At 46.0% G+C, this 12,760-nt stretch overlaps 1 protein-coding gene across 2 annotated transcripts in view; it reads left to right on the top strand.

Moving 5' to 3' along the window:
• ARHGEF9 (Cdc42 guanine nucleotide exchange factor 9) overlaps positions 1 to 12,760 on the top strand; it is a 191,809-nt gene that overhangs the window by 129,309 nt on the left and 49,740 nt on the right. For both annotated transcript variants that reach the window (XM_075513089.1, XM_075513088.1), the window contains exon 5: positions 9,961 to 10,152. In XM_075513089.1, coding sequence (XP_075369204.1) covers positions 9,961 to 10,152 — 192 coding nt within the window. The remainder of the gene's footprint in view (positions 1 to 9,960; positions 10,153 to 12,760) is intronic.

The raw sequence follows: 12,760 nt of genomic DNA, 5'->3' as shown, positions 1-12,760 counted from the left end.
GGGTGGTTCTAGTTTTACTTGCAAAATAATTGCTTTCCTTTATATCTGTATTTCTCTTATGCAAGTACAGGAGGAAAAGGGAACAACATGTTGCATAGCAGAGGATGAAAAGCAGTTCAAGTAAGGGATGACAGGACAGACCAGACAGGTATGAAACCAAACAGGATTAATTTCAGGATATTTTGGACTGCAGATCTCTTGTAGGTACTAACAGGGTGTGTAGCAGAAGAGCACTGCAAAGTCAGATTCCTCTAAAAGTCATTTGGATCACTTCTGAGGACAAAACTGGGCTGGAAACCTAGTTTGCAATGAGACGTCTGACGCTTCTTGCTCTCCAGCCAGATCATATGAAAATCTTTGGCAAAGCATTTGGCACTCACAAAATCTCATAGCAGGAAAAAATCACATTTGCAAGTGCAGAGGAAAACAGTAACCTGCTGATTCCCTTGTCCTCTTTTACACGCATAGTTGGGGGGGTTGCAGACAAAAACTGTACTTGAATTGCCTGCACGTACAGGAATTGTTGTCTCCGTGCATAACACCTGCAGTTATCCTCTTAGTAGCTTGAGACTTGGCTAGAAGAAAGGGGGAAAGAGGAAAGCCATAGAGTTTTGAGAGCACAGGAACTTTCAAGGAGAAACGGGATGATAAAGCAATGCTTTTTGGGGAAGAGAAAAAGCACGACATAGGAGAAGTAAAATTTGGAGCTAGTAAGCAATGGTGAGTGGTTTCCTGCAGGAAGCTGCTGCACTCAGGGAGAAAGTTATGAAAACCCGTAAGTCATTAGAGAGGCGGATGAGAACTCCAGAACTAGGTTTAAGACTGAATAATGAGCTGGGTTTAGGACAGATGAAGGTACCTATGTTGTATTTTAGCACATGTTATCAAGTGAGCACGCTGGACAACCACAGGGTGCAACCATCAATCTTGTGATTTAGCTGCACGGTGTCTTTGAATGTCCTGTCAACTTTTAGGGGTCTGAAAGGGTGGGAGGTACAATTGCAAAAAAACAGCAGGAATTTTAAACAGGATTTCGTATACTTGTAGTGGTGATGCTACTTGTTGCTCTTCTCTCCTTTGTGGATGGCATAGCCTTGGGCTGTCTTTACGTGATGTGGCAGAAAGGAATTTCTGCATACCAGCACATCCAGCGTCCACATCTGCTCAAAAAAGTAGGCTTAGTGTTTGTAGGGAGGAATTTACAGCACGGACTAATACTCCAGTACTGCAAATGGATCAACTGTCGTACCTTAAGGTCCTTTAGAAAATACAGTAAGTCTCAAAACAAAGTTTTGATTGTAGAGCCCAACATCAAGACTCCAAAATGGCCCCGGTGAGACTCAAACACTCCAAACACAGGAAATCAAACAGCATCGTGTTTGGGCTCTGACATATTTCCGCTAAAAAGAAATAAAAAAATGAAAGCTTATGGATGTTTAGTGCTGTGAAATCTTTCCATAGAGACACAGCAGAATGCACCCATCCTGGGCAGAGAAGGGGATTTATTTTGTTGTGAAGCTCTCCTTAAGCTCTTTGGATACCAAGAGGCAGACTGAGTTTCCAGAATACATTTCTTCTCACCTCAACAGTGGTGACCCTTCCTTCTATTTACTAAGCTAAGCTAAAGAGCAAATCTGGGTTGAGGAGTTTTTACTACAACTTCTTGTAGTGCCCGGTGACTGTTGAGTTGTTGTGCAGAAATGAAAGGTAATGGTTCTCCGAAGGCTTGAGCAATGATGGTGTATAAATGCCTTGTGGTCTGTACCTCTTACGTACGAGAAAACGTAGGGGTGGATCAGTGCAGCAATGCTCCTTGTTCTCTCTCATCATTGCCTAGGTTTCCCCAAATGTTGTAATTTTAGATTGATTTTCCTGCTGAAAAGCTGCCTTTGACCCACTTTATTTTCTGCTGCTAAAGGAGAAGTGCTAGATAAATCGGTGTAAGCTTTTAAGGCACTGTTTAGTAGGAAACTCTAAACCCGAGTCCTGTCTGAGTGCCTAGCAGCTCGTACACTTTATTGGGTAGGTGGGTCTAACTTTTGTTTGTAGGAGTTGTGACTGTGCTCTCTATTGCAGGCGTTGTTCCAAGAGCCAGCCACATCTTGCTGCTCTGTCTGCTTTTTTTTGCCCTTTAAAATCTCATTGTATGTGTAGGGATCTTACCACCTGCTTTTCCATCCGCTGCAGTCATTGCATTAGCATTTACTTAGCGCCAGTCGCAGTGGCACCTAGGTGAGATTTTCCAGGGAAAGGAGGATGGTGCTGAGGTAGCACTCACCTGTTGGACAAACAAAACGGTATGTGCTGCAGTGTCTGCTGCAGTCAGTGCCTTGTAAAGGAGATTTTATTCTCCTGTGGCAAATCCAGCATAAAAATAGCTTCTGGTAGAGGTATCACACACAGCGTGAGCAGCACTCCACAGCGACAGGATGCACTGCAGACAAATTGTGGTTTGGTTTTTTTTAAAGTCAAGCAACATTTTAGCATCCAAATGCTCCCTGTGCTAATTGCAGCTGCCATTAACGTGACAACTCATGCCACTCAGACAGCTCAGCATCCGTCAGATCCCCAAAAGTTCAAATGCCGGCACTTGGGCCCTTCCTTGTACAAGCTGGCTTGCAGGTGCAAAAACAGTGTTTTGAGGCCGTTCTTTGAATCAGGCAAACTAGGCACAAACCTTTGCAGCCCCTTCCCTGTTCCACCAAACTGGTTGTGAAGAAAGATCCTTCCCCTGAATGAAGCGGTGATTCCTCGGCCTGGCAGGGTTTCTGCAATGAGCTGCTGGAGCAGCTGAGCTTTCGCTCTTCCCTGTTGTGCGTCACATGGAGCATCACACAGCGGGGGCTTTTGGTTTTTAGGAAATGGGGAGGGCTGAGCCCTAACTCGCGGTATTTTGGTGGATATAGTGTAGCACATCTAGTTTATCGCAGTGTCCACGCAACTTTTGCTACATGCTATATGGTGGAGCTCCAGCCCATGGGAGTCTGTGCGTTTAGACTGCAGGAAACAGAGGGAGGAAGCACAGGGCAAGTTCTTTGGAGCCTTTTTTGTTCACCTTTCATGGATACGGAGTCTGAAGCTGTCCCTATAGAGTACGCTGTTTTCTCCTTTTCCAGAAACGAGTGAAGAGTATTTCTCACCTTGGATAAAGGGAACTTCTGAGGCTGGGAATGGAGAGTTTTAGAGGGGAAGGAAAAGCTGGAAGTGGGTTTGCTGAAGCTGGGGAGTTGCAGGAGGGAAAGAGAAGATATCAAAGAGCCTGTGAACTGGAGGGAATCGAAGGATGGTGAGGCTGGAGCCAGGTTATAGAAGGAAAAATTCAGGCTGTGAGAGAAAATAGTGGTAGGACCACCAGAGGGAGAAACAACTTGCTTCGACTGCCTTTCCTTCTACTGCCAAATGTCCTATTCCTCAGCCTGGAAGAGGATACAGGGAGAAGATGGACTGGGTTTCCCAGCAAAGAGCATCCCAGCCACAGTCCTGCACTTTCCCTATGCCTGGAGCCTGCCCACAGAAGGGCAGCAAGGCTGGGGCTGGCCGGGGCGGCTGCTGGGAGGACAGGCAGCATCCCCGTGCCTCTTGCTGCCTGCCAGGTCCTCACCTCCTCTCTGAAGGCAGGGAAGGGAGAAGCATCTGCTCCTGGGCATTTGTAGAGCCCAGGACAGTCTGTGCTTCCTTCTGAGGGCAGAGAAAGGCTGTGCCCGGATCACTGGATTGCCACGCAGAGACCGATGTTATTTTACTTATGCAAAGCTCTGCGCCATGAGCCCTACTTGATTGCAAATAAGCAAGTGATCTTTTTAATCCAGTATAGAGTCCAACAGAGAATGCATATAATACAGTGCATGTGGCTGAAAACAAGGGCACAGCACTAGCTAACCACCAGCTTACGGAAGAAGGGAGGGGGGCAAACCCTGCAGCTGACGGAGCAGCTCTGCTGAGCAGGACAGTGTGGCAAGGTGGGTAAAATAGTGCTGAGGCTCTGTGCTGCAGCTTATTTCTGTAGGGTTATTGGAGTCTCCTGCACTCTTTTGCAGTTGTTGCAGGGCTAATGACACTGTGATCCCACTATCTGGTACCAGATTTTGGTGAAGGTTGGGCTGCTCACGCTGGTATTTGTTATAAAGTTGCTGGTGAGCAGAGATTCAGTGGAATGGCAGCAGCTCTCTGGAAGGATCTGCCTGTATCATTAATCTGCCACATTATTTAATTGTGAGCTAGAATCCAGGATGGCACATTATCTGCTAGTTTTGTCCTTGTGAATATCCAATGGAAGGAGATTAATAATCCAGATGGCTGGTAAAATGTTTGTTTTATCATGCTTTCTGATTATTATGAGTCTATCAGCCCTCAGTGCCTATTCAAGTAAAATGTCCTCTATATACAGTGTATGCATTCAGCAGTCTGAATATATAATAATTACAGGTCAGCTAATGTTGGAACGGTGCCATTTGGTGATTTTATGCACCATTTGGGTATAGCTGCAAATTGATACATCACATTTCTACAGATTTTATATAAATCACATATAATATTAACTAGCACAATGAAATGATCAGCTCTCTCTGGCTCCCAGAACTGGGTCCTTAGGCAAAAGGGGCTTTTTTATTTGACTATTTTACTTTTATCTGCCTCTGCAAATTATTATGTTATGCAGGAGCTGGTCGTGACTTCCTAATTAGGGTTGAATTTTGAAGTAGGACTGCGAGCCTCATGATAAGCCTGTTCTTCTCCACATGTAGGGTGGCCTTTCAGTGTGAAACATCACTTAGGACTAGCATTATGCAACTTGAATTTTTTCTCCCTGTAGTTTTTCTTGGTTTCTTTTAATTAATTCTTAATACAAAGTGTTTGAAATGGTTCTCAGGGCAGGCTTCATTGTTTGGCATAGTGGACCTTTTTAATGGTGTGGGGGAGACCCACACAGTGCTGTATTATTTCAGAGCCCATGCTTTTTTGCATTGCAGAGGTGTTTAAAAAGGCACTGAAGGCTGATTTATTATTGTAGGGTTGTTGGTGATTGCTGAACAGCTGTTATTATTTATTCTTAAAAAAAAAAGTGGCATTGGATGCAGTAATTCAGGCTGGTATCTCAAACCCCCGTCTGTGCCAAGCCACAGCCCCTAATTGCTGAGGAGGACAGGACAGGAGCCTAGAGAGACTTCTTGAAATCTTGAAGTGCCAGAAGATCAAGATTTCAAGATCTTGAAATCTTGAAGTGGCAGAGCTGCCAGGCTGCCAGGGAACTGAAGTCCCATCTCTGCTCTGGGGAGCTTCATGGGGGTGGCAGCCACCCATCCTGAGCAGGGAAAACTGGGGAGATGAGGTAAAACTGGGACAAAACTAGAGTTTTGAAGTTTCTTTTACAAAAAAATATTTGCACTGGGAGGGAGGTGCATGTTGGAAAAGCTGGGGAAGGGAGAGCCCTTTTTCCATTAGTGGTATCTCAGCTGTTACCCGCAGCAATGGAGGGCAACCATTTCAGGCAGGTGAGCATTTTTGGGAGAGTCGCGCGTGTCTAAAATGTAGCGAACACCCTACTTACAGGTGACTGTGGACTGGGCTAAAATAGGAACCTTTGCAGCATTGTCTAAATCAACTACATATGACATTTAGTAAGTTACTGGGAAAAAACAGTGTCACCCCCAGTTTGCCTCTTCCACCTTACTGTCGCCTGCAGCAGGCCGTCATTGCAGTTTGAGCGAGCAGGTCAGTCAAGCAGAGAGGATCTGGCTTGGGGTGGTGGTGTTGGGTCAGAGGACACAATTAACACTTTAGGTGCAGCCTTCCCTTGCCCCAGCGCAGCCCAGCTCCTTCTCAGCACAGGCACAAGAGGATTTGAGAGATGAAGTTGCAAAACCAGCCATACTGTGTCAGACCAAAGGTCCATCTAGCCACATTTTTGCTTGTGGATGAGTACAAGAGTGCGGCGAGCCCACAGTGATGCATTTAAGTCCACGTTTCAAAAGTATGCATGAGCTTTTCTATGCCCTTCGCTTCAATGTGAAGTCTGTCAACCTCAAAAGTATTCATGAAAAACGTCATTGGTAAGGTAGATGATCCCCATTTATAGATGGGGAAAGCCTCCACCAGTTTAAGTGATTGGTCCAAGGTCAGCAGCAGAGCTGCCAATGTACCTCATCTTTTGTGAGTCATGGTCCAAACTTCAAATGATCCCCTGGAAGAATGATCCTTGCTTGAATTATGGAGAACTTTAGAGGTTAAGACAAAAAGCAGGAGTGTTTGAACAGCGCAGCGGGATTAGTCCTTTCAGCAGCTGAGGCTGGAGAGCGCGGGGTGGAAGGCACATTTGGCTTCCTCTGTTACCGATAAAATTGTTGCATTTGTTTTTAATCTAAAGCAGACTGGACCTGTAACTTTTTCCTTTTGGGAACATGAATCCTAGCAGAAAGGAGCAAAAATTTCATTAAGGAAAAAAGCAGGACTCCTGAGATTCCCAGATGTGGAAGCAGGGAGTGCTCCTGCAGTGCACAGAAGGCAGACCAAATTCTGAGGTTTTCAGAAATCATGAAAGTTTGCAGGCTTGCTATTTGCCTTCGAGTTCAAAGCCTTTAGGATTTATGCTTTCAAGCTTCTCCCCCCACCATTACGATGAAATCTTTCCTGCTTTATTTTTTAAATGAAAATTGAAATTTTTCTCATGATCACTTGACTCCAGGAGGTAGAGCTTTAAAAATATCCTCTGTTGCCAAACTGGCAGGAGTGTCATGAAACTTGGTAACAAGCTGTTCCAGTTGGGTTTGGGAGAGCTGCAAAATAACCTTTTCATAGTAGCAGGAAGGTAGTATGGGAAGTTATTTTAAACTTCAGCCAACAGGTTTTAATACCTACATTGGTCCTGCTTGATTTTCAACATACGTTTGCTTTGGAATGCCAATACAGCTGTCATGAGGACATATCCCTCAAAGGACTCCCGTGCAATTCTGTCCTTCCCAGGTCTAGCCCATTTTCTCTTCTGAGGATGGCCCCCAGGTTTTCACAGCAGAGCCCCCACTAAAATCAGTGTCACTGATGTAAGTAAATTGCCCCCCAAGGCCGCTTTGGCAGTCTTACGCTGGTATGGCAGTTACTCAGAAGCAGCACTTGGACGTTAATTTTTCATCATAAAACACTGCTTATTTACGGGAAGCGTTGCTCTGTCTCAATGTAACTGAAACCTCTTCCAGAGCGGAGAGTGGGGTTTGCTGGGAAGAGGCTTTTGGGTTGTTTCTCTGAACAAGTGACATTCTTCTGAAATTTGTTTCAGTGTGCCAGGAGAGGTTTTGCATGCTGGATGCCTGTATCTTTGGGTGCGATTAGATCACTAGCTCACTGCCTTCCCTTGCAGTGACCCAGGGCTCAACCAGGCCTCCCAGTGCTGATGGAAATCCTACAAAAAGCCCTTTCAGAGATCCACGTGCAGCCCCACAATCGGGAGACAACATGACCTAGTCCATCTTTGCAGCAGATGCCGCAATGGAGGATCCCATCCTGTGGGAAGGACCTGGGGAAAGGCATGCAGAGCTCCTCCCAGGCATGCTGCATTTCCCAGGGGTTTCCCTGTGTCCAAACTGGCATAGCTGGACCTGGCTGGGGTCACTGAAATGCCCTTCTGCAGCACTCAGGGCTTCTCACCCGTAGGAGCAGCCCTGTTTTGACCGCAGCCAAGCCACCCTGGATGCTGCCAGTGCCGCAGGACCACAGGGCCATTCTGTGCCTGGATGCACCCCTTCCCCCTGGAGCGCATCGTGACATAAGAAACGAGAGCTGACAGCCATATTTGGTGGGTTTTGCTTCTGCTCTGTCACACAAGACATTAAATTGACTCCCGGCTACGCTGTCCTGGGGAAAGGTATGAAGCCTTTGTACTTCAAGGATGGCTGCTTCACACAACGGGAGCAGCACTGAGGTGGCAGGAGGGGTTATTTCACCTCCTTGGCAGGCTTCAGCACATCCCTCTGGTCTGCTGATGTACAAAAGGAGGTCCCACGTTGGCAATGCAGAGTGGGGGACAGGTAGGAGATGGCATGGGCAGAGCAGGTGGGACGCCCGGATCCATCCTGGCTCTGCCACTCTCTCATTCAGGCAAATGGTCTGCACTGGAATTCCTGCCCTGGAAAGTGCCCGGTGCTGCCAGGACATGGTGCGAGCACAGCCTGGGGTCAGCAGCTCTCTGCAACGCTCAGCATAGGGTTGATGCCCCCAGCGGGTCCTGCCCCACTGCCGGCAAAGAGGGCACCTTGTCGTTTAAACAGGCATTGCTGCCCTACACCCTCGTGAAAAGTCCCTGATAGCTGCCGGACACAGTTGTGAGCAGGGTGAAAAGTCCGGCTTTTTATTGTTTTGGGGTTTTTTATCCCCTAAGTTTGTGGCATCATTAACATTCTGCTAGAGAAGAGATGGGTTTTCTTCAAACATCTCGGCATCTTGGCCTTTATAACTCGCTATAGGATGATAAAATGTGGGAGCCGTAAGAAGTGGTTTAGCAAAACATGATATTGGTTAGGGAAGCAGGGAAGGAGCACAGGCAGGTTTAGGTTTTTTTACTTTACTAATTTACAGAACGCAGCCCTTTACAATCTGTTTAAAACTGAATTTAAGCTGAATAATGGGAAAGTATTAAAAACTATTAACACTGAAAAGAAGCCTGGCAGATCAGGTTAACGATGCAGTTTGTTTTCCATACGCAGCTCTGTTTGTGTGGACAGGTTCACTGTTTATAGGTAGATGTATTTTTATGTTTGAAAGTCTGCAGTATTTGGGGCTTTAAATGCTGAGGAGAAAAGTTGCTTAACTTACATAACATCTTAGGTGATCTGTGTAAGACAGCAGTTTTTATGTCTGTTATTTAATGTTTGTTTACAAACTACGCTGAGCCCAATTTGGGTTGATCAGAATTACTGTAAGCAGGTTTTATTTGGGGGAAAAGGTAACAAAAGGAGGCACTTGATCCATATGTTGTGTGCAGAGCACGGTCCTGTTCAAAGACACAGAGACTAGGAGGCAGCGTTATCTTCTAGTTTACAAGTTCTATGTATGTTTTTTATTTGATGATGGAAAGAAAATTCAGTGTGCTGAAAATGCAGTGATCCTTTTTCATTGCTTTTTGCAATTTGTTCCAATTTAGAGTATTCAGTGCCCAGAGGGGCTTGGCACCCCGTCCAAAGCTGCGCTCAGCCCCTCCCAGGTTTTAGGAGACTTATTCAGCCGGTCTGATCCCAGTGCGGTTTAGGGATCACCATTTCAGGATGCTGAGATAGGCCATTTGCCTGCGTGAGAAAGGCTCTTCCTGTGAAACGGTGAGGAAAGCTGCTGTGAAATGAAAATCAATGTTCATTCACAAATCCTGGCCTGGGAAGTTGACAGAAAATTCAGTGCCACAGCCTGGTCAGCCTGGGCTTGATGTTCACATTCATTCAGATTTCTGAACCAGACATATCTTGACCTTGTTAAATCAGTCGCCTGTAAAGGGCTTATCCCTCCTCCCAGAGGTTTCTTCCTGTCCGGACAGACCTCAACTGATGGTGTGCGGGAACGGGGACAAACAGTGCGTTTCACAAGTAACTGCAGTCGTCTTTAGGTTGATCTGTTTTACATGTGCACATCTTGGTTCAGAGCACTTGACAGCATCCAACAGTCCAGTTACCTTTTCACATGATTATTTTATATTTGGGATCAAAACTGTCAATGCTTGAAATCCCTTTGCTTACAAGAGGAACTTGGCAGTGTACGGGGAACCAGTTGGGGCTGGTTGCACCAGTATAAAAATGGACTGTCTGGGCTGTAAGCTGTTGTGGACACCGCGGTGCATCGCTGGCAAGACTATCGCCTTTGCTCTAATGAGGGAGTCGATGCGGTATCTCCCAGAGTCATGCAACCCAAGACCCAGCCTACTTTCCCTTGTTGGCTTCCTGATGCTTTTATGAATAAGCCTGTTGCTCTCCCCTCTTCTCCTCACAGCTATGGGTAAACCAAGAAGATGGAGTGGAGGAGGGAACCAGCGATGTGCAGAATGGCCATTTGGATCCAAGCGCCGACTGCCTCTGTCTCGGCAGGACTGTTCAGAACCGAGACCAGATGAGAGCCAACGTCATCAATGAAATCATGAGCACGGAGCGCCACTACATCAAGCACCTCAAGGACATTTGCGAGGTACGTGGGGGTTGTGACGCTGGGGTACTGCAGCAGGACATGGGATGGGCTGTTGAGAGCTGAGGACTGGGTTTGTCCCTGGGTGATGGGGAAAAGAAGCAGTGTGTTTGAGTACTGTGTCTAATAGAGGAGCAGCATCTGTCAATAAGTATTGATACTTCTGAGAGTTTTCTGCTGGATCTGATAATTACCTTTAGTTTGTATTAATTAAAAGTACAATTTTATGACCTTTTTTCCATACCTCTTTGACTAAAAAATGATGAGGTTGAGAACCTTCAAGCGGTCCCCTTAATTAAAGCCCAATGCCATCTACTTTTGAAGTTGTGATTGAGGAAATTAGGTTGTAATTAAACCAATCCGTTACCCATTTCATCTGTCTTTCACATTGGGTTCACAACTTCCCCTGGCTCAGGATGGCCCCCGTTTGCCTTTTCTTATGGTGAGACTGAGAGCAAAGTGTTTTCACCGTGGGAAATGAAGTACGTTACATTTATCCAGTGTAAGGGAACCAGCAAGCAAATGAACTTTGGTGACTGACCCCTCGCATCCTCAACCTGGTGGTTCTTCATTATGTTACAGTTAACCCCTACAACCCCTTACTGTCCTGTAGCATACAGAATTAGTGCCACAAGCTAAGCCCAAAGTGCAGTGCATGCAGTGCTGGGTGTTTGGGAAGGAGAATGCATGGCTGTGCCGGAGAGTGTTGCAGGACAGCTTGGGCATATGTAGAGCATGTACGTATCACTTAAGAGGCAGAAGTTTGTTAGCACTAAAATCAAAGTCCATGGCTTTCAGCTCATCCCTCTGAGTGGCCAGGATTTAGTGAGCCTGTGCCCAGTCTTTGCAGAGTCAATGTGCTGAAGCCCCTTCTGAATTCTGCTTAGAAAAATGTCTTCCTTCTTTCATACTTGCTACTTTTCTATTGACAAGGCAAAGCAGCCATCCAAAAAGCATCTATGACGCTTTTCAAATATGGAAGAGTCTTGGGATTTCAATTTGGAAACAAATGAGCTTAATTTCACTGTGCTATTTCAGTCAGAGGGCTTTGCACTGAAGAAGGGAAGAGCTGCAGGAACTTTTCCACATATTGTTTCTTTTCCTGCATTTGCACTTTTCTGTTGAAAAACTAAATAAACCTTAACTTGCATTTCCCAGCCACGTCACTGTGCTTTTGCCAATTCAGATTCTCAGGAGGTACAGATAGGTATAGCTTCAGTGACATCTGTGGGGTAACACTGATTTACAGTGCCTAATGATATGTCCCAGGTATGAGAGAGATCTCTAAGGCAAGAGGCAAAATGATATTGAGGGGATAAATCCAGGCAGAGCACTAGGAAATGATTCAGCTGTCTCTCTTAAAGAAGGAGGAGGACTGAAATGGGCATTCCAATCTGCAAGATGATGGGCTGAGCCTTGCTGGAGAGAGCCTCACTGTGCACAGTTTAATCAGAGCAATCCATTTGCCTCAAGAAGGCTTGGAGACAGCTCAGGCATCCCAGGCATTTTGGCATAGCATGACGTGACTGTTTCTGTTTGTGCATAAGAGGAGGGGGGCTGGAGATGGAGAGACACGGGCCGGCTTGAGCTCCTCCCAGTGCTACTGGATGAATTTGTACAGAGGTGTTGTTTGTGCTGAAGAACGAGTAGACACCAGACAACCGCTGATGAGATGCAGAAGTGCTGTTGACAGTGGCAAATTCCCCTCTTCCCTTTGCTCTTTATTTTAAGGTGTCAGGACAAACAGCAGCGATATGACATTATTGGAGGGGATGAAAAGAGGAGTTCTGGCTGGGTGGCGAAGGTTGAGCCTGATTTAGTACTGAGTTTAGCAGCGCGTAGTTATACTCTTGTTGCTGAGCTATAATGAATAACAAATCCTAATACCAGTGAGGCACCTTAAGATGTGTGGTTGTTATCGGAGGACCGTAGCCCCTGCTAGGTGATTAAGAGCCCTCCAATTGCTCTTTTCTGCTTCAGGATGTATTCCCACTACCTGCTACTCTATTATTACACACCCTGTTATTATTCATAATACCCATGGCACTAGTCCTGCCAAATCAGGAGCTCACAAGCTAGCCAGCACCAGAATGAAAATTACCTGTGCAAGCCAAGACCTGCGTGAAGCAGCTGGGTTGGAGGGGAATTCCCCATCACAGCAAAGCCGTACTGCCCTGACGACTGCTGCTGCTGTGCCCCTGCTTAGAGTATGAAGGACTGACTGCTGCTTGGTGAAACAGTTTTGTAAAGATTTTTATTAGGGGTAAAATGTGGGGTTTTCCCTGGACTGCATTATCAGGAGTGGATGGATGGATCATTATTCTGAAATATCACCAAGGAGAAAAGAAAGAAAAAGGAATTTAGCCTTAAGGAAATATCCAGCAATAGGAATTAGCGGTTAGAGCTTAGAAAAATAATAAGCTACTGAAAACTAGGCTTTTATAACAGGCAGCAATAGCCAGCCTTACTGGCAGGCAGTGCTGCTCACTCCCTGTCCTGTAAAGCACCACATATACGCATGGCTGTCTCCAGGCTTGAAAAGATATTCCCCTTTGCCTGGGGTTTGATCTTGGGAGGATGGAGGAGGGTGCAGGGTCTGTCCGTTTACGTG

This window comes from Mycteria americana, chromosome 10 (assembly GCF_035582795.1).
Source record: "Mycteria americana isolate JAX WOST 10 ecotype Jacksonville Zoo and Gardens chromosome 10, USCA_MyAme_1.0, whole genome shotgun sequence".
NCBI classification, from domain to species: Eukaryota; Metazoa; Chordata; class Aves; order Ciconiiformes; family Ciconiidae; genus Mycteria; species Mycteria americana.
Note: the sequence above shows the minus strand (reverse complement) of the source record. Positions and strands in the feature narration are given on the sequence as shown.